Source organism: Enhydra lutris, unplaced genomic scaffold (genome assembly GCF_002288905.1).
Source record: "Enhydra lutris kenyoni isolate GAN:26980312 unplaced genomic scaffold, ASM228890v2 scaffoldscaffold83, whole genome shotgun sequence".
Lineage (NCBI taxonomy): Eukaryota > Metazoa > Chordata > Mammalia > Carnivora > Mustelidae > Enhydra > Enhydra lutris.
The window spans coordinates 372,677-394,228 of record NW_019154167.1 but is presented as its reverse complement, the minus strand read 5'-3'; the positions used below and the strand labels follow the sequence as shown (position 1 = coordinate 394,228).

Genomic DNA, 21,552 nt, shown 5'->3' with positions numbered 1-21,552 from the left:
CAAGTTGTAATGTAAGGACTTGTAACCAGAATATACAAAGAACTCTTAAACTCAACAATAAGACATCTGAATCTTAAAATGGGCAAAATATTTAAATAAACATAAATATAAATGTTTCATATGACCTAGCAATTCCATTCCTACATAACTACTCAAGAAATGCAAATTGAATGTCCACACAAAGATTTGGATGATAATGTTCATAACGGCATTATTCATAATAACCCAAAAGTAGAAAGAGCCCAATGTCCATTAACTGGTGAATGCATAAACAAAATGAGGTGTATCCATAATGGAATACCAATATTAAATGCTAATGCCAATAGAGTAAAATACTGATACATGCTACAACATGAAAGAACTTCAAAAACATCATGCTAAGTGAAAGATGCCAAACACAAAAGATCACACATTATATGATTCTATTCTCTTTATATGAAATGCCTGGAAAAGACAAATCTATAGAGGTAGAAAAGTAGATTCATGTTCTCTTGGAGTTAGAGGTAGGAATGAGGATTAACTGTGACTGGATATGAAGGATCTTACTGGGATGATGAAAATCTTCTAAAACTGGATATAGCGGTAGTTGCACAACTTGGCAAATTTACTAAAAATCATTGAATTGCATACATAAAATGGGTGAATTTATGTTATTTAAATTGTATCTCAGTAAGGTTGGTTTCTTTTGAAGAAAGAATTCTTAGAGACACAACCTCAAATAAGGTAAATATTCCTCTGGATCCTCAGAGTAGGAAGAAACTTTTTCTGTCTCTGAAAATCCCTAACCCTCTATTCATATTTTGATGGCTGTAATTAGGGCTGAACATCACAGTGGAAAGGACCAACTTGGCCAAGTCACAAGTTTAAGGAAAGAAGTTTGTATTTCAATCAGACCTTGATTTACCTATGCTCTTTGCAGAAGGGGACAAACAGACATGTGTTTTCTCCCCCTTTTGCCTTTTCTCTACCCAGATAACAGTCCCTTGGCTTTGACTTTAAATATGCTTGGTTGTATTAGAGCTTTTACCGAAGGAGATTTGAGGCAAACTGGGAAGAAAAAATAAGGACCTTGACTACTTTGGTTGCATACTTTAACTGCTAGACGTGTTGGCCTATGGTGAGATATGAATCTTTCTAGTCTTTTCTTTAACATAATGCAGGTACATGGAGATAATAATTTATCATTAGGTATCTTATCTTTTAAGAAACATAATGACCAGCATTGTCTGAGAAAGTAAAATCCTAGCAAGTTAGAGACTATGTTTAAATAAATCTTTGTGTGCTATGCCTCAAGTACTTAATAACCAAAAATGATTATGGATATTCTGAAATCCCAGGCTCTATCTCATTCAGATAAATTGTGCAAGTATTTCACCTCACTGAAGATCATCACTCTTTTAAAAGAAATTTAATGGAAACTCATTCTTTAATCCCAGGTTTTAACGTTTAGCTTTCCATCCTTTAAATGGCACTGCTTTATAAACTCTGACAAAGAGAAATCAAAAGTACCTAGAGGACCCTATCTCAAATGCTCACCAAGATTCTGTTATTGGCAACTTAACTTTCACAGTGAACACACTTTCTTATAGAAAAGTACAACCTAGTTCCTTGTCAATCCATTTAAAAGTTATTTTTTCATTAATATTAGTCAAGGTACAGAGAATTCAAAGAGCTAAAGCCATTTGAAAAGTGAAAGATATTACAAACCCAGAGGATAAACTGGAATTGAGAGGAGATGAGAACTTCCCAATATACAGGAGAATCTACTACAAAGAAGGAAAACAAACAAAAAACCTCCCCTCAGAAAAGTCACCTTTTGAGAACTTATCCAGCAACTCTCCTAGCTTTACACTGCCAAAGATATGATGCAGAAATAAACAGCAGTGAAGGAGCAGCTCTGGATGTAAATAAGGTAAAAAAAAAATATTGTCAGTGTATCTGAAGGTTTATTTTAGTCTTACCAGGGTCACACACACTGACATAGCAGGTGACATTGTAAAACAATGAGACAGAATCTGAAATCCATACATCAAAGCAGAGCTTGATTTTGGAGACACATTTCAATACTTCTAAGAATTAAAGCATAATCCTCCAGTGACTTTTACGGATATCGAGAGATAAAATGCAGTGTTTGGGAAGTTTCCAGCTATCTAGAATGATTTGTTAATGCTTTTCCCCAAAAGTACACTGAGTACAATCAGCTAGAATCTGAAAATAAAGTTTTAGCTGGAGGGTATGCTGCCCAACCATAACATTTTTATAAGTGGCAAGATTCCCGGACAAATTGTTAACTAATCAAAACCTGGCATTTTCAATAAATATAGTATTGAGCCTCAAGGTAACATATAACTAAACTTGTGTACTGGGGGAATCCGATGGAGAAGTACACCGAATTGTAGATCAATACTCCTGTTTACAAAGTCTAGAATTTACTTACATAAGAGCTGATGTTCTGAGTTGGGGGGGTGGCACAAGATGTCAAATATTCTGGCATCATTCTCTTTTCTTAAGAGAAATCATTTCACTTTATTCTGATATTTTCTTAAAGATACATACCAGAATAAAGTAATCCTCCCTCTCCCCATAAACATATTAGCTGATTTTATTGCACTGAATTAAGTATGGTTCTATAAATATAGTATTTACAAATATTTCAAGTATTACAAATATGGCCAATTATTTTAAATTGTCAAATCCACATGTTAAATATCTATCATCTACACAGTGTGTGATTTTGGCTATTAACAGTTCATTAAATAGAGCAGTGAAATAGTACTCAATAGTCAAACAACTTCATATTTGAACTCAGCAGCTAACTTTATTTCTGCCAGCAGCTTTTTTTTTTCTATTCTAAACTTTCTGATGACACAGAAAACCAGTGAAAGGAAACATCAGACAGAAACTGAACATCATCTAGTGTTATTAGTTCAGTTCAGGTAGTTAAAGAGTCCAGATGTTGTCATCTGGTACTGTCAAAGGATCACAAGCAAATACTGAAGTTTAACTTCCATAACTTTCACGGCACTTTCAAGTCCCACTCCTAAGGCTCTCCTCCCACTCTCAAATTTGTGTGCCAATTCGTGTTCTTGTAGAACGGGGGAAATTACATTTCTTCTGTCTTAAAGGTAGATGCATAGAAAAGCATCAGATGTCAGTCATCTTAAAATCCTCTGGGAAGAGGCTCAGAAATGTGTATCTCTTGTGTCTTCTACTTTTATTTTCCCATCCCGTTAGGAAGTTTTGGGATGGAAAGATGCCTGAGTCCCAAAGGCATAAGCCTGACGCTGTGCTATTCCTAAGAACCCCATTAACTCCCACTAGAAAGGAGAGTGATGTGAACTGTTTCCCAGTGCAACCTTCTGTAACCCCCTTACACAAACACTAGAGGTGGAATGGGAAGGGGTCAAAGGAGGAGGAGAGAAAAGGGTGAGGGGGTGGGGGGGGGAAGAGACTCACAGCTCCTACCAGTTCCTCGGTCAGGCACAACGTAACCAGGAGCAGCCACAACCTGAAAACAGGAGGAAGTGTGAGTAACATGGGCTCTCAAGGCTCCGGGGTCCTACGTCTGGCCACAATCCCCGACCCCTTTTGGCTGCCTGCCCCCCACCCCTTCCTCTACAATGACATAAGTACAAGTATAGTCCCAGTCCTGCAAAGTAGCTCAAAGTAGAAAGAAGGAGGGGAGCTCAGGGCAGCAACAGCTCACCCAGGGTGCATGCTTGCGGCTTCTCCAGAGCTGGGTCCCGGGAGACAGCTAAGCGGCTCCACAGCCCAGGCTCATCAGGGCTACGCTGATGCTTGGCGGCTGCTTCCTTAATCAGGAGGACGGGTAGGGGGACGAAGTAGCTCACTTCAGAAGAAACTAAACTCAGCTTCTAGATAAGAAGTGCCCCAAAGGGAAACAGTCAGCGGTGCCCGCTACAACTTGCAGCACTCAAAAAAGATAGTTCCATACAACAGGAGAGGAAGGAATGGAGGGGAAAGGGGCGGGGCTGCCTGCTGTCAATCATCCCCCCTACCTTGGGCAGCCAGGCGTCTTTCTCACTTTCAGACACCTCTGCACATAACATTCCCACGCATCTCCATAGCTTCACGCTCAGGGTCATAGAGACCTATACACTAAGATCTAAGCAACTATGCAGCGTACACTTCCATAAACCACTGTTAACTCTTACACATAAATACATTTAGGGCACAGGACTCCTAAAGATTCGCCCCGAAGTGCCCTTGCACACTCGCCCAAGTGCATATAACACTCATTCTGATTGTCTACTAAACTCTTGGGGGGTGGTGGTGGTGGTGGTTGTTTCTGAAGTTGTAAATCTACCCAAAACTGAGTAGAACCTAAGGATGAGTGGCCCCCCATGAATAGGTCCAAAGCCTTGCAAGACTCTCGAGTGGCAAATTCTAGGGTCTGAGATAACAGAAATGTTCAGCAAATCCCCAAAAGACCCTCCAAGGAGTCCACACAAAGTATTTTCTGGGCCTGTTGGTTACTTAACAAATCTGCAGATCAGGATTACCAAAGCAATGCTCAAGTCTACTTTATTTCGGAAACATCAATTCTACTGCCATTAACTCTACATCAATGTTTCCAATTAGGTGTTTGTGTTCGTTTTAAAGAAAATAGCACGAAAGTTATTTAATTTCCTGTATTGAATCCTTCAGAAACACAACCGCAATGAGTTTCAATGCCTTTTATATTATTCAATATAAAAGGTAAAAGTTATAGCATTTAGCAATGCTATAATAAAAAGATGACTGTATTACAATAACATTCAACCATATAATAATTACTAATACCTACTGAATGCTCCTCAATCTTAGATGTTTAAACACGCATAAAAGCTTCATGTAAGTAGGTTCATTTTCCTAATTCTTTGGTTGTAAGAATATATTTAATTATATAAATATATATATTTATGTAACATATATATATATATATATATATACACACACACACAGTTCTAATATTTTTCACATATTTTATTGAATGTAGACACTTTCCTGCGAGGAGGTGGAAGGCAAACAACTCCAGCTGCCCAGGGAGCAGCGACCAAAATTTGTTTCTAACCATTAACAATGAAAATCTCATTTCCTCTAAGATCCATCCGCTAAAAAAGTAGTCCCAGCTCAGGTCTATTTGTAGTTGGCTTTGGTGCTCTCGCCAATGAGAGTGGAACTGATCAGGGAAGAGTAATACCAACGGAAGGTGCAAGTGAACGAATAGAAAAGCTTCCCGGTTGGGCTCATGGTGCCCAGCCAACTGGTCTGGAAGTTTCCCTCCCCCAAATAACTGAGCGTCACTCCCTCGCAGGTTGCTGGTGCAGTCTGAAGCGGTGGCGGAGTGATCCTCAAATTCCCCAGTGCTGGCGGGGAGGGGGCGGTGCGGGAGGAGACCGGGAGGAAAGTTGAGCCGTGGGACTTGCATGAGGAAAAAGTTTGCAAGTCCAGACAGAAGGGAAAAGTGCTCCCGAGAGACGGGCTTTGGGGAGGGGAGGGGGGAGGGAAAAAGAGTTCTCTCTCTCTCTCTCTCTCTCTCTCTTTTTTTCCCCACCCCCTCCACTTTTAAAAAGCTTCCTCCTTACCTAAGCTGACGGGCACACTTGGGACTCCCTCGCTGTCCTTCTCCGCCTCTAGCTCTCTCCCCATAAACTCAAGATTATGTCAGTTGATTAGAACTAGCCAGGGATTTCGTGCGGGTGTTGAAGGAGCTGCGGGAGCCGGAGAAGAATGAAACTGCGTGGAGTCACCCTGGCTGCCGGCTTGTTCTTACTGGCCCTGAGTCTTTGGGGGCAGCCTGCAGAGGCTGCGGTAAGTCCTTCCTTCTACCCCCCACTCCTCCCCCCCCAACACCAGTCATCTCACTCTCGGGCAGAAATTACTTTTTTGTCCCTTTACCTTCCTTTCTCCTCGGCCTTGGCTAAGGGCATTCCAATCTGCCCTCACTTGCTTAGGAAGAAACATTATTTACAACGCTGGTAACTCAAGCCTTCTCCAGCCCAGGGGAGAGGTTTATGTTTAAAAATAGGGCCGCTGGCTTCCCTACAGCTAGCTGCTCTTAGTGGGTGGATGTGTGTGTGTGTGTGTGTGTGTGTGTGTGTGTGTGTGTGTGTGCGCGCGCAGAGTGGAGCCCGGGTGGGGGACGCACGTTAATAGCTCACTAGGCTCTGGAGGGTCTTTGAAACTTTTCCTCCCCACCCTCCGCCCTCGGGTTGTTTCCCTTTCCTGCCCGCTAACCTTTACACTAGTTGCACACAGCCCACGCACTCTTTTAAAACCTGGTCTGTAGTTGAATATTTTGCCTTTTCTATATCCAGCTTCCATCAAAGTGCTGAGCGCGCCCAGGAAGTGCTTCCCTTTTGCCCCTTCCTTAGGCCACACGAACCTGCTCTCACCTCTGGCCACTAAAGCCCTTGTAGAGACCGTGTCCCCCTTTTCACGTCCTTATGGCAAACGCGCAGGTAACACACCAAAGAAGAAGGAGGTAAAGATGGATGGCTTCAGGCTTTGGGTCTTCTCTGAGTTGTGTTTTTGTTTGTTTGTTTGTTTGTTTGTTTTTAAGTTCTGGGTTTTTGCTTGTTTACTTTAAAAAAAAGTCTTACTGAGGCACCTAAACAAATCGAAAATACGCCCGTCACCTATTTAAAGGAAAAGAATTCTTTTTTCAAAGGAGAGTGAGTATTCTGGTTTAAAGGACAGAGGAGGATGCACCTGTGCAATGACAGAGCAGAAAGTTCCACTCAGTTTTAGGAATGTAGAATTAAAACCCCAGTATATCTCCTAGAAGGATCTCTGGGTAGTCCCACCCACTGTCTTTCTGGGGATGAGGCAGATGTAAAGGAATGAATGGCTTTGTTAAAGGAAATGTTCCCCAGCCTGAAGCCCATCATCCTTCAAGTCCCTTAACCTTGAAAGAATTAAGTATGCGACAAATTATTTAAAAATTACATTTGAGTGATCTTAATGGGTGGTTTTAAAAACACTTTAATGTGAGATCATGGCTTAGGCCTTCCGTGGTTGAGTGACTTATCAATTCTTTATATATGCAGCTGCTGTGTTATGGCTTATCTGGGTCCACGTTTAAGTTAGCTGTCTGGTTTCTCTATACACTCTGCATACCTCAGATTACATTGTCCTTTTATCCTCCAGAAAATGTGTACTCAAGGTGTGAAAACTAACTTTCACATTACTCTAAGCACAATGTAATTATGATAGCGAGTCTTCTGAAAAACCATGACTATCAACCCCACTTGTAATTGTTCCTCCGAAAAATTAGAGATGACTTGAAATTGCTTTTTTGATGCAGAGCATCTTAATGGGGTAAGGTTTTGCCACTTAATAGTATTTATAGACCCCTGGATAAAACTACAGTTGTGTAGTTGAAAATAGTTACTTTTAAAAACTTTTAAAAACATCTTGGAGCTTATGGCATTTGGCCCAGGGGCAAAGGTTTTGTGATGTTTGATTAAATATTTCAATTTTTTACTTTGATGTTGCTGTTAGTAAATGTGCACCCGATATTAGTCATACAGGAACGTATAACAATACATCAATTTGTATTAAAACAATTTATATTAAAAGTGAGATTTCTTAAAAAAAAAAGTGAGATTTCTTTTTATGGGTGACAAAACTTGGGAGAAAGCTTGTTTTCTTGGACTCTTAATTGATGGTTCATGAAGTAGTTACAGAAGATATGCAGTTTTTTTTCCTTTTTCTTTCTATATAGTTTTAAAAGAACATTTTATATCATATTTCTTTATCGTTAGGACATTGTGCCTCTAATAAAGCCAGGGGTTTGTTTTTTCTACTTCACACATCAATATCCTAGTTAGGTGAAATGTTTTAATCATCTCAAAGATATGAATGGTATCTTCTATCCATTTTAGTGCTGGGGATATTGGTGACCTTCTCCAGAGTAAAATGGATGGTAGTGGGGTTGCCTGATTGTTGACTGAAGTAGTCTGGTATTGGGACTTTTATATCAGGAAGAACACTGATACAAGAACTGCTTTAATTTTTTATAGTTAAATGATATATCTCTGAAGTCATGCCAAATGGGGATATCATAAATACGTGGAAGATTTTTTTTAGACAGAGTGATTACTAGGTGGAAAAGAGTAACCTTAATGCTGAAAAGGTTAACAATATGAGAAAAAGGCAGGTTTACGTTGCAAAGGTCATTTCTAGTGGTGGAAATAACATTTTTATGTAAAGGTGATCATACCCATGCTTACTATCAGTAGGATATGCACTTAGATTTATGGATATGGTGTATAAGATTGTACTACCCCCTACTATACAAATGTTAGTGTTTTGGGGCAGTAGAGTGGATAGGTTTCTCTAATTTAAATATGCTATTTCTCTTGTGACCAGTGGCGACGACATACTGAGGGTAGTGGTGTCTGTCGTTTGTGACCTGGAACAGTTTTTCCTTTGAAGTATACTATGAATTAACTGCTCTGTAGGAAGAATTGTTGACACTGTGATCATAACTTAAATATTTGAGTGTTTACTACGGGCCAAGCATAGTGCTAACATGCAATGTACATTATCATATATAGTCTTCACAACAGACCTAGGAGATATGTACGATTGTTGTCCCTGCTTTAGAGATCAGGAAGCTACGGATCGTAGATTAGGTAAGTTCCCCCAAAAAATCACATAGGTACTAAGTTGTGGGGCTGGAAATTTTGACAGTTTGACTCCAAATTCTTTACCCTCAATGACTGTACTATAGTACCTCCTTTGCATGTGGTTTATAGAGACTTACTTGCTGTTTTGAGTGTTTGGATCTCTGCTACTTTTTTTTTTTTTGGTGGGGGAAACACAGGATGTGAAATGGAAATGATAATGGGGATTATATCTCTTCCTGCTGATGTTAGGAGAAGTAGCATCTTATAATGGAAACAGCGTTGGACTTACAATAAGAGATCATAATAGAGATCAGTTTGATCTTTGTACATATATCTACATATAGAGATATAATTTAAAAGCAATCTAGAAGCAATTACTTGTTGAAGGTGTGATTTTATACTATCACATATAAAAAGTTAGATTTATAAAATAACTATTATTTGTGGTGCATGATTATTTTAAAGAAAGTCTTGCTTTATTTTTCTTTTAATTTGTCAGTTTCCCTAATAATTTTAAATATGCTAAACTTTTCAGTAGCATGTCTATTATGATTAAACAGGTATGTGTATATGGTGGCTCTCTGCTTAAATTGCCCAGTTCACTTCTGTTTTTTTTTTTTTTACCAATTTACCTAACCATTGTATCAAATTCTATTTACTCAACTATCTAGATAATTTTAGTTTTGTGTATATATTTATAAATGAGTTTATCCTTTGTGTAAGAGTGTATACATTTTTTCTGTGTTTTATTTTACTTTTAATGTCTATATGTTCAACACTAGACTCTTGACCTTGTGTTAACCTTGATAATTGATTCATGTTGTGTCTACCAGGTTTATATGCCATAAAGTCACTGTTTTTTTCCTTTTGTAATTACAAAATGAGCTGATCTCATAAAGATGTGTGAGGCGATATTGTGAGACAATGTAAATATCCTGTTTTTCATCATATTTTTGCCTGCTTAAAATTAGCATCTATTGAGGATTCTGGCCTGAATAATTATTACTGTGATATTTGCCAAATAGTGGTTTTCAGTTTTTAACATTTTCTGTACTTAATAATTGAAATCTAATATAGCAAAGAACTTCACCTCTGTTATTTACTTATTATCCTTTCAGTTACTTATAGCAGTATGGAGTTATGGATATTTGTTTTATTCTATGAGTTATAATGAGTTTTGCTATTTTTACTTTTATTTTGTCAATGGGAGGTACTTCCACTTGGCTTCTGTGTCCTTTCAGTGTGTCCCTGCCGTTTTTTGAGCATTCCCTTACATTCTGGTACTACAAGATGTTCCAGCCTCATTTTTTCTACTTTCACTGCCCCAACCCTGGAATCAGCCATTTTTCTAAGGAGCCCTGATCCTTCTTATTGGATAATGGTATTTAGAAGTCAAGGTCTGGGTGCCTGGTATGCTCATGGCTATTGAGGTGTTGTTGGTTCTATACCTTCTCAGCAGACAAAACTAAGAAATAGATGTATATATACACAGATGTATATCCACGTATTTATCTATCTTTTTTCAATCTCTGTGTGTATTTGTATTAAAAACCATGTATTTGTATTGATATCACTGATTTCCAATCCAAGACCACAGAATAAAAATATATCTTTGATGTTGTAGAGTCTGATGTCCCTCTGCAGACATGATTTGTGGGCTTTGGAGAGGTCTTATGCAGAATCTTTAAAAACTTGGCCTCTGGAGTCAGACCTGGAATCTGACTGGTAGATGTGTTACCTTCAACCAAGTGGTAACCTCTAAGCTTTAATTACCTTATTGGCAAAAGGGGATGGGTGGTACCTATGTCACAGGTTGTTTTGAGGATAAAATGAGAGGAGTTATGTAAAGCATTTAGAATAGTACTTGGCAAATCGTGAATAAATTTAAGATTTCATTGCTGTCATTATAAGTTATTGACTTGTCATTTCTTAATGCATTAATAATGCATTAATAATAATGCATAATTCTCTACCTGATTTTCAAGGTCTATAGTGATCTTTCCCTCCATCCGACCTTGTTTTTCTTTACTTTTTACAATATACAGTCTCCATTCTAGTCTAGGTGAGCTTTCGTATAATACCTTGAGCACTACATATGTATTTTGCCTCTCCATTTTTTAAAGGGGTTTTATTTATTTATTGGATAGAGAGAGCACAAGTAGGCAGTAGGGAGAGGGAGAAACGGGCCCCCTGTTGAGCAGAGAGCATAATGTGAGCTCCATCCCAGGATGCTGAGACCAGGACCTGAGACAAAGGCAGATACTTAACTGACTGAGCCACCCAGTGCCCCTTGCCTCTCCATTTTGATTGGAAACCTATGGATCCAAATCTTTGCTCAGTTTCAGTGTGATGTTTATATTCATCCAGCATATATTTGTTCAGCTACTTATAAGTATTTAAGAATTGTATATGTTGTTTTATTTCTACCCTCTTGGATGTGTACTGTTCACAAAATCATTTTGTGTTAGACACTGTGGATAAAATTATATAAGATAGACAAGTTTCTTGCCTCCATGGAGTTTACGTGCTATTGAGAATAGTCTTTGTGAAACTTTGCCTTACTATTACATATCAATGGTTGATTTTACTCTTCTTTGAAAATTTTGTAATATTTATCCTCTTCCTGTCTAGTATCTAAATGTATTTGGTCTTCCGGGGCATTTTGTTTCCTGGGATTTTATCTGGTCTTCCTATTAGATTATAGGCAAGAACTATGTATTTGTTCATTTCTTCAATTTACATGTTGGTTTTGTCTAATAGCAAAAGTAATACATGCTCAGTATTGGAAACTTGAAAATGCAGAAAATTATAAAGAAGAAAATAAAAACATTTCCACGGTTCTATCAACAGCATAGTAATAACTCTAATTATTGTTAACAATTTTCCTCTTTATGTATCTAATCTTTTTAAAAAAGAAGTAAATTGGTTAAAATTTTTAAAAAGTTGAGATTACTTCATATACAGTTGTATATCTTAATGCTTGTTTTACTTATTAAGCATTTTCCCATGTTATTAAAATTTTTTGTTTAAGATACTAGTTTTAGGGGCACCTGGTTGGTACAGCCGGTTAAGTGTTCAACTTGAGATTCTCTCTCCTCCCTCTGCTCCTACTGCTCATGTTCTCTCCCAAATAAATAAATAAATCTTAAAAAAAAACATACTAGTTTTAAATGACTGTATATAATTTATACACACAATTAAATTACCTATTCATTTTTTTCTTTTTTAAAATTATTTAAATTCATATTAGTTCATATGTAGTGTAGTATTAGTTTCAGGGGTAGAATTTAGTGATTCATCAGTTACATATAACATCCACTGCTCACTACATCAAGTGCCCTTCCTAAACCTATCACCCAATTACCCCTCTACTACATCCCCTCAGTTTGTTCCCTATATTTAAGAGTCTCTATGGTTTACCTCCCCCTCTTTCTTTATCTTATTTTAGTTTTCCTTCTCTTATTCACTTTTATAGAATATTTTTAAAGGATTTTGAAAATTTATTTTTTATTTTTTTAAGTAATTATTATTATTTTTATTTTTTATAAACATATATTTTTATCCCCAGGGGTACAGGTCTGTGAATCGCCAAGTTTACATACTTCACAGCACTCACCATAGCACATACCCTCCCCAGTGTCCATAACCCCACCCCCCTTCTCCCAACCCCCCTCCCCCCAGCAACCCTCAGTTTGTTTTGTGAGATTACGAATCACTTATGGTTTGTCTCCCTCCCAGTCCCGTCTCTGTGCCTCGTATGGGGCTTGAACTCACAACCCCAAGATCAAGAATCACATGCTGTACTGACTGAGCTAGCCAGGTGCCCCTATAGAATATATTTTTAAATTTCAAGTTTTGAAAGCCATTGTAAGAAAAACTGCCATGAATAATTCTTATTCCATATTTTGTATTCTTTTATTAGTACTGCTTCCTTTATGGGGAATTAGTGGGTTAAAAGCCATTAGTATTTTCAGAGTCTTTGGTACATGCAGTAGACCCTGACATTTAGAAAGGTGATATCAACAGATAAATTTTTTTAAAGATTTTATTTATTTATATGACAGAGATCACAAGTAGGCAGAGAGGCAAGCAGAGAGAGAGAGAGAGAGAGAGAGGAGGAAGCAGGCTCCCCGCTAAGCAGAGAGCCCGATGCGGGGCTCAATCCCAAGACCCTGGGATCATGACCTGAGCTGAAGGCAGAGGCTTTAACCCACTGAGCCACCCAGGCGCCCCAACAGATAAATTTTTATAGCTAACTTTTTTTTTAGTGGTTACTATGTTATACCTGCTAGGTAGATAATATTATTCCCATTTTTATGTATAAGGAATCTAAGTCCTACAAGGTAGTTAAATAACTTGACTGAAGTCATGCAGTTAGTAAATAATTGGGCCAAGATTTGAATCAGAATGGTCTGGCTCTAAACCCTGCTCATGAGATTTTCCTCAGTCTGTATTTTCTTTTTTTTATTTTTCACCAGTTTATATTTTCATACATGATAGATAATACAGAAAAATAAAGTCATGTTGAAAAGTTGAATAATTCCCACTGCCCTGTCCATAACCCCTTCCTGTGACTGGTCACTTGACTTTATTTTATTTTATTTATTTTTTTTTAATTTTTTTTAAAGATTTTTATTTATTTATTTGACAGAGAGAGATCACAAGTAGACAGAGAGGCAGGCAGAGAGAGAGTGAGAGAGAGAGGGAAGCAGGCTCCTTGCTGAGCAGAGAGCCCGATGCGGGACTTGATCCCAGGACCCTGAGATCATGACCTGAGCCGAAGGCAGCGGCTTAACCCACTGAGCCACCCAGGCGCCCATATTTTATTTTATTTTTTTACTTTTTTTTTAAAGATTTTATTTATTTATTTGACAGACAGAGATCACAAGCAGGCAGAGAGGCAGGCAGAGAGAGAGAGGGAAGCAGGCTCCCTGCTGAGCAGAGAGCCCTATGCGGGGCTTGATCCCAGGACCCTGGGATCATGACCTGAGCCGAAGGCAGAGGCTTTAACCCACTGAGCCACCCAGGCGCCCCATTTTTTTTTTTTTTACTTTTTTAAAAAAGATTTTATTTATTTATTTGACAGAGAGAGTCACAAGGAGAGAGGGAATACAAGCAGGTGGAGTGGGAGAGGAAGAAGCAGGCTTCCCACCAATCAGGGAACCTGATGTGGGACTGGATCCCAGGACCCTGGGATCATGACTTGAGCAGAAGGCAGACATCCAAGGACTGAGCCACCCAGGCGTCCCTTGACTTGATTTTAAAGATACATTCACGACTGGTCCATCCTTTAATAACTCTTTATTGTAACTGTCTAGGCCATCCATCCTCAAGGGCCTAATTTTAATTTTAATTCGGTAAACCATGTGTTCCTCTGCATTTCTCCCCTGGACAGAAGGCGGAGCCTGCCCTCCAGGAATACCACCCCTTCCACCCCCAACCTCCTCCTATCAATAGCAAGGATATAATATACCCCAAATCCATTTACATTCCCCCTTCCCTGGGAGAGTTGTGGAATGCATCTGAAATGGGTGCCCCTCTGCTCTCCCTTCTCACCCTCTTCGCCAGTCCCTACCCCATAGCTGCCTATGATGCTTACACTTAAATGGCTCTGTCTTTGTCTAGTGCTGTTCCTTGCTTTCATCTTTCCCTTAGTGTTACTCCAGGACCTTCCCCCCATTAATTGTTAATATATTTTTCTCACTTTGGGGTGATGCTGTCGCCTGCATCTCCTTTTTTAAGAAACAAACTCTTAAGTATGTGTGGAATTGGAGGTCCCCCATCCATTTTGTACCACTCCCACTTTACCTTCTTGTGTTTCTTCGCTAGCTAAGAGACTTTATTGCCTTTATGCCAGCCTTGTAGCTTGTGCAGTTCAAATGTATTCCTCTGTAAAATCACAAACTGTTACATATTATGGCTTTTCCAGGTGGTATTTGAATAGCTGAACTTTAAGCTTCTGAATGATAGAGATCTCTTGCCAAATTACTTTGCAGAATGGTTTTACCAATTATACTCCTATCAGTAGTGTATAAGCGTTCCTATGAGACAACCTTAATTTTTTTTTTCTATCTAGTACAGTGACTATGGAATTGATGCCCAATTGATTGCCAGTTGGTTGGTTGATTTGGTCCTATCCTCTAATGATTTTCTTTTTAAAATGTAATGATTCCATTATCTCATCCCCTTCTGACAATAGCAACCATGGAACAGAAGTAATTTTTGAAAATATATTCTCTCTAATTAACATTATAAATGAACCACCCAGCCACTTAACTAAATCTTCATTACAAAGATTTGTTTTTAATAGCAGTAATTGTTGAGGATTTTTGGAGAGGCATCTTTAGTGTGATCTCTGATACATAGGCTCCTTTAATTTTAACAAACCAGATTCTCATTTTATGCATCAATGCTTGAGTTTATTTACCTTCATAATCTATCCAGGTCCAACTGCCCTTTGTTCCTTTAGCAGCTTCTGCTGGCCTTTAATCAAAAGTGTAGTCTGTGATGGTACTTGCTACCCTGATGAAATGGGAACCTTAAATCCCTTGCTATTTGCTAACCAAGGACAACCAAAGGCAAATGTTACAATGAGACAGGCTTTCGCAAAATTCAATTTTTAATTTTTTTTTTAATTTTACTGAATCCGATGTAAACATTACATTTACTTATTAACTTGGAGACTCATAAGCACTGCTTATGAGCAAGTGCTACTCAGGAGCAAGTGCTACTCAGGTTAATGGAATTGGTTTTATGACAGTGACTACTACAATAAGACTGTAAGAAATTCTGTTGGCATTTCCATCATCTTATAATTCAAATAACATTCCTCCTATATGAGAACTGGCTGAATTGCTTCCAAATTTTCTTATAGTATATATGACACTAATGGAATACTAAAGGAGATCTTGGAACTTGAGGAGGAAAATGATACCAAGAGTGGGACACTAGGGAAACACCATTTAGTGTATTCTGAATTTTGGGCTCTCTAGGACTTTGCACATGGAGGAAATGTCCTTCTCTGTCCATAATCTCATAATCTATTTGATGGAGTAAAATATTTCCTATATGAAAGATAAGCATAATAGTGATAGTGCCTGTTTATATCAGATAAGTTTTTTTTCTGTTACAGGTGGTAGAAAACACTAATTCAGCTGTCTTGACAATAAAGGAAAATTTTAGCTCACTTAACGAGAAGTTTTGAAGTAGAGTATCTCCAAGGTTAATCACTTCAGCCAAATAATGACCTAGGTTCCTTCTACTTTCTGTTCTGTCGTACTTTAACAACTTACTCTTAGATTAGTGCCCTTCATACTAGTGGGATGGCTGCTGCAGTTCCAGAGATCACATGCAGACACCACATTGACTAGTAAAAGAAGAGTATGAACTGTTTGTTCATTTGTGTCCTTTTTCATCAGCAATGAAAGCTTTTTAAGATGTCCCATACCTCCACCCTGAAAACAGTCCTTATATCTCGTTGGTTAGAATTGTGTTGTATCTATATATTTATACAAGTACATTGGCAAGTGAAATAGGACCATAAAAGTAGCTAGACCAGTGATTCAGCACCTCTGTTTCCAAAGCACGTTGGTTCCTGGAAAGGTTGGCAGGCGAGAAAATCTGTATAAAAGCAACGTTCTTTTAGGAAGGAAGAAATAGTTCCTGTTTCATGACCTCATGAGCTTGTCCCCAGGATTAGTTGAATTACAGATTTTTAAGAAATTCGTGTATTTATTAAATGTAAGATGTATTACTTAATAAGGAAACTAATGTTTTGTAGAGTTGTACAAATGAAAGATATTGAGTATTTACATAATTATGGACATTTTAGATCTAGAGTGACATTAAAGATCTTTTAAGTTAGTGGTTTTCGAAGTGTGGTCTCTGGACCCCTGACATTCCTAAGATCCTATGAGGAAGAACATGGACTATTTTAATAAGAGTATGAAGACATTTTGCCCTTTTCATTTGTTGGGATTTGCACTGATGGTGGGTAAAACTGCTAGTACAGTGTACCAAATTGTCCTAGTTGTATTTTTCATATACTTAGGGGATAAAAAGCCAATTTTGCTTAAGAATGGTCTCAGTGTAGTATTTTATTAGTTCTTGTCCCTTGAGTCCACATCTTTTTCATATTCTGTATGACAAAATGGGAAGTATATGCAAAACACTTCTGTATATTGAAGTAAGGTCTTTGTTTTCAGGAGAAGCACGTGTGCAGGTGATTGAATTGTAGGTTGAACTAGCTGATCTTTGTATGGAACACACTTTTATTGAAAGAACAAATGAGACAAACTGTAGTTATTCAGACTTGGGTATTTGGCAAGCATTTTCTTGAAAATGAGCAAAGTGACTCTATTATTTAAAGGAAAACTACTGGCAGTATTTGTTGCCAATAAACAAGTTTGAACTTTTCAAGTAAGAATTAGAACTAGAATTCGAATCTACCACTATGAGCTTGACAGCTTCCCAGATCTTAGTCTTTTCTAATGAGATTGGTAATTATATTAATGTATATGATTTTTTGATATTGTATAATGAAATGTGTTAACATTTGGAAGTTGTGCAAATCTCAGTGAACTAATATTTTCCAAATGACTAATGCATGATGTTACAATATCATGCATGGGTAAAAGATCCATTCAGAGGCAAGACAGTTCAATGAGTTTTAATGTAATTGAGTACAAATAGTTAATTGATGAGGTTTCAGATTCTGTGTTTCAACTAACCTTAGAGTCTACCACTTATAGAGCTTTCAAATAGTATCAAAAAATATCCACAATTATCATAAAAGGCTATTAAAGTACTCAATTTTCCAAATGTATAACTTTATGAAGCCAGATTGTCTTCATATATTTCAATCAAAACAACATATTGCAACAGAATGAATGCAAAAGTAGATAGGAAGATCCAACTATTTCAACCAAAACAACATATTGTGACAGAGTGAATGCAGAAGCGGATATGAGGAAGCTGTCTTCTATCAAGACAGACATTAAAGAGGTTTAGTGATTGGTGAACTGTTAATATGATTCTGTAATTTTATTCATCCTAGTAGACAAAACTACTAAATAAAAATGGTGATACTAGATTGTACTTGTGTATCTTTCCTACCATCTTCAGTCCAATTGCCAAGTCAGAAACATTCTCACAGTATAAACCACAACAGAGGAGACAATAGTGAAAAAAGACAATAAGCTGAAGTTATTTTTAGATACAAATTGGGAAACCCGTGACATCAGGATCCTTGTCTTATATATTTTTTTATTCACCATAGTATATAGACTGGTTCCTTGCATATAGCTGGTTCTCAGTAGCTAATCGTTGAATGAATTTTGAATTTGGGGGAAGGTAGATTTGGATAGCACCAGAGACAAGACCTAGAATCAATGGAATGAGTTACAGGAACATTTGGTATCAATAATATTCTAACAATTAAGATATTTAGTAATGGAAATGCCCCATTCTTGAAAGTGCTCAAATAGGGAGTATATGCTACCTTGTCAGCAATACCCAGGAAGTGTCTTTTAATTCAAAATTCTATTGTTTTGGTTGTTAGAAGGAAAATTCTTTCTTACTGAGCTCAAATCTGGTTCTCTATCGTTTTTAAGCAACATTGAGGTATAATTGACATACAGTAAAATGCATTTACTTAAAGTATACAATTTGTGGAGTTGTGACCTATGTGAATTCCTGTGAAACCATTGATACATTAAAAATAATGAACATATGGATCACCAGAAAAGATTTCCATACCTCTTTATAGTCCCTCCCTTCCTTCCTACTTTCATTCCTCACCCCCAAGTAACCACTGATCTTTTTTTTTTTTTAATTTGACAGTGAGAGAGATCACAAGTAGGCAGAGAGGCAGGTAGAGAGGAGGAAGCAGGTTCCCTGCTGAGCAGAGAGCCTGATGCAGGGCTCCATCCCAGGACCTCGAGATCACGACCTGAGTCGAAGGCAGAGGCTTAACCCACTGAGCCACCCAGGTGCCCCAACGACTGATCTTTCTTACATTTGTTTCATTTTCTAGAGTTTATATAGATGGAATCATGTAGTATGTACACTTTCTTGTTCTGTCTTCTTTCTGTCAGCATTTGAGAGTCATTCATGTTGTAGTGTGTATCCACAGGTCATTATTTTCTTGCTATGTACAATTCTATCCTATGGATATGCCACTTTATTTTTCTGTTTACCTGTTAATGGACATTTGGGTTGTTTCCAGTTTGTGGCTTTTACAGGTAAAGCTGCAATGAACATTTTAATGTTTTCATTTTAATGGCTATTTTATTAAAGTATAATTTTATTGAAGTATAATTTATAAAAAGAGATATGCACTGATCTTAGGTGATCTTAGGTGAACAGCTCAATTGTTTTTTTAATAATTGTGTACACAGTAACCAATAAGCAAGTCAAGATATAGAACTTTTTTACTACCCCAAATTCCCTCATGCCCCTTCCCTTTCCTTGTCTTTTGTGTCTTCTCTAAGATATCTTAAGCTCCAAGGTTGCAATAATATGTTTTCTTCTAGAATCTTTATAGTTTCAGATTTTGTCCTTAAGCCCATTATTTTTTCTATGTAGATAACCAGTTATTTCAGTACCATGTATTGAAAAAAAAGCTCCTTTTTTAATTGATTTACTTTGATGGCTTTATTGAAAGTGAGTTGAATGTGTACGTACAGGTCTTGGATGGAACTCACTAGTCTGTTCTGTTGATCTTTTTTTATATCCTTATGCCAATATGCTACTATCTTAATTATTTTGGTGTTACAATAACTCTTTATTTTTTATTTTTTTAAAGATTTTACTTTTTTTTTTTGAAAGAGATCACAAGTAGGCAGAGAGGCAGGCAGAGAGGGGGAGGGGGAGTAGGCTCCCTGCTGAGCAGAGAGCCTGATGTGGGGCTCGATCCCAGGACTCTGAAATCATGACCTGAGTTAAAGACAGAGGCTTAACCTACTGAGCCACTCAGGCGCCCTTATAATAACTCTTTACGTTTTGTAGTGTGACTCTTTTGAATTTATTCTTTCATGATTGTCATGACAATTGTCTTGGCTATTAATTCCATATTAGTTTTATATATTTTTATTTTTTGATCTTTTAAAAATTTTTTAATATGTTTTTTAATTTTTTGATCTTTAATATTAAATTTTTATTACTATTTTTTTAGTTTCCTTTTTTTATTTCAAGTTTTTAGTTTAATTCCAGTTAGATAGCAAATAGTGTAATATTCGTTTCAGGAGTAGAATTTAGAGACTCCTCGCTTCCATGTAACACCCAGTGCTCATTAAAAAAAATTATTTAGATTCAATTAGCCAGTATATAGTACATGATTAGTTTCAGATGTAGTATTCAATATTTCATCAGTTGCATTGCGTAGAACATCCAGTGCTCATCACATCCCATGACCTCCTTAATGCCCATCACCCAGCTACCCTACCCCCCTAATCACCTCCCCTTCTGCAACCCTCAGTTTGTTTCCTATAGGTAAGAGTCTCTCATGGTTTGTCTCCCTCCCTGATGTCCTCTAATTCAGTTTTCTTTCCCTTCCTCAATGATCCTCTGCCCTGTTTCTTAAATTCCACATATGAAATTTCCTATGAAACCATAGGATAATTGTCTTCCTCTGCTTATTTCACTCGGCATAATACCCTCCAGTTCCATCCATGCCAATATTAATGGTAAGTATTCATCCTTTCTGATGGCTGAGTAATATTCCATTGTGTATATATAGCACATTTTTATCCATTCATCTGTTGATGGACATCTTGGCTCTTCCCACAGTTTGGCTGTTGTGGACATTGCTGCTATAATCATTGGGGTGCAGGTGCCCCTTTGGATCACTACATTCATCTTTGGGGTAAATACCTAGTAGTGCAATTGCTGGGTAATAGGGTAAACTCTATTTTTAACTTTTTGAGGGATCTTCATACCGTTTTCCAGAGTGACTGTACAAGCTTGCATTCCCACCAACAGTGTAAGAAGGTTCCCCTTTCTCCACATCTGCACCAATATTTGTTGTGTCCTGTCTTGTTAATTTTAGCTGTTCTGACTGGTGTGAGGTGGTATCTCATTGTGGTTTTGATTTGTATTTCTTGATGCTGAGTGATGTGGATCATTTTTTCACATGTCTGTTGGCTATTTATATGTCTTCATTGGTGAAATGTCTGTTCATATCTTCTGTCCACTTCTAGACTGGATCATTTATATTTTGGGTGTTGAGTTTGATAAATTCTTTATAAATCTTGGATACTAGCCCTTTATCTGGTAGGTCACTTGCAAATGTCTTCTCCCGTTCTGTAGGTTGCCTTTTAGTTATGTTGACTATTTCCTTTTTGGTGCAGAAGCTTTTTATTTGAAGAAGTTCCAACAGTTCATTTTTGCTTTTGCTTCCTTTGCCTTTGGAGACATGTCTAGCAAGAAGTAGCCATGGCTGAGGTTGAAGAGGTTGCTGCCTGTGTTCTCCTCTAGGATTTGGACATATTCCTGTCTCACGTTTAGGTCTTTCATCCATTTTAGGTTTGTCTTTGTGTATGGTGTAAGATAATGGTCTCGTTTCATTCTTCTACATGCGGCTATCCAATTCTCCCAGCAATTTATTTCCCACAGTTTATTGAAGAGACTGTCCTTTTTCCATTGGATACTCTTTCCTGCTTTGTCAAAGATTAGTTGACCATAGTGTTGAGGGTCCATTTCTGGGTTCTCTCTCCTGTTCCATTGATCTATGTGTCTGGGTTTTTTTTTTTTTTTTTTTTTTTTTTTGTGCCAGTACCATACTGTCTTGATGATTACGCCTTTTTAATATAGCTTGAAGTCCACTGTTGTGATGCCACCAGCTTTGGTTTTCTTTTTCAACATTCCTCTGGCTATTTGGTGTCTTTTCTGGTTCCATACAAATTTTAAGATTATTTGT

The 21,552-nt window shown here is 37.6% G+C and overlaps 1 protein-coding gene across 1 annotated transcript in view; it reads left to right on the top strand.

Annotated features, from left to right (window-relative positions):
* Positions 1 to 5,733: 5,733 nt before the first annotated feature.
* The window catches only part of LOC111161271 (collagen type IV alpha 5 chain), a 246,161-nt gene continuing 230,342 nt past the window's right edge, over positions 5,734 to 21,552 (top strand). Inside the window, exon 1 of the mRNA XM_022524848.1 lies at positions 5,734 to 5,814. Coding sequence (XP_022380556.1) covers positions 5,734 to 5,814 — 81 coding nt within the window. The remainder of the gene's footprint in view (positions 5,815 to 21,552) is intronic.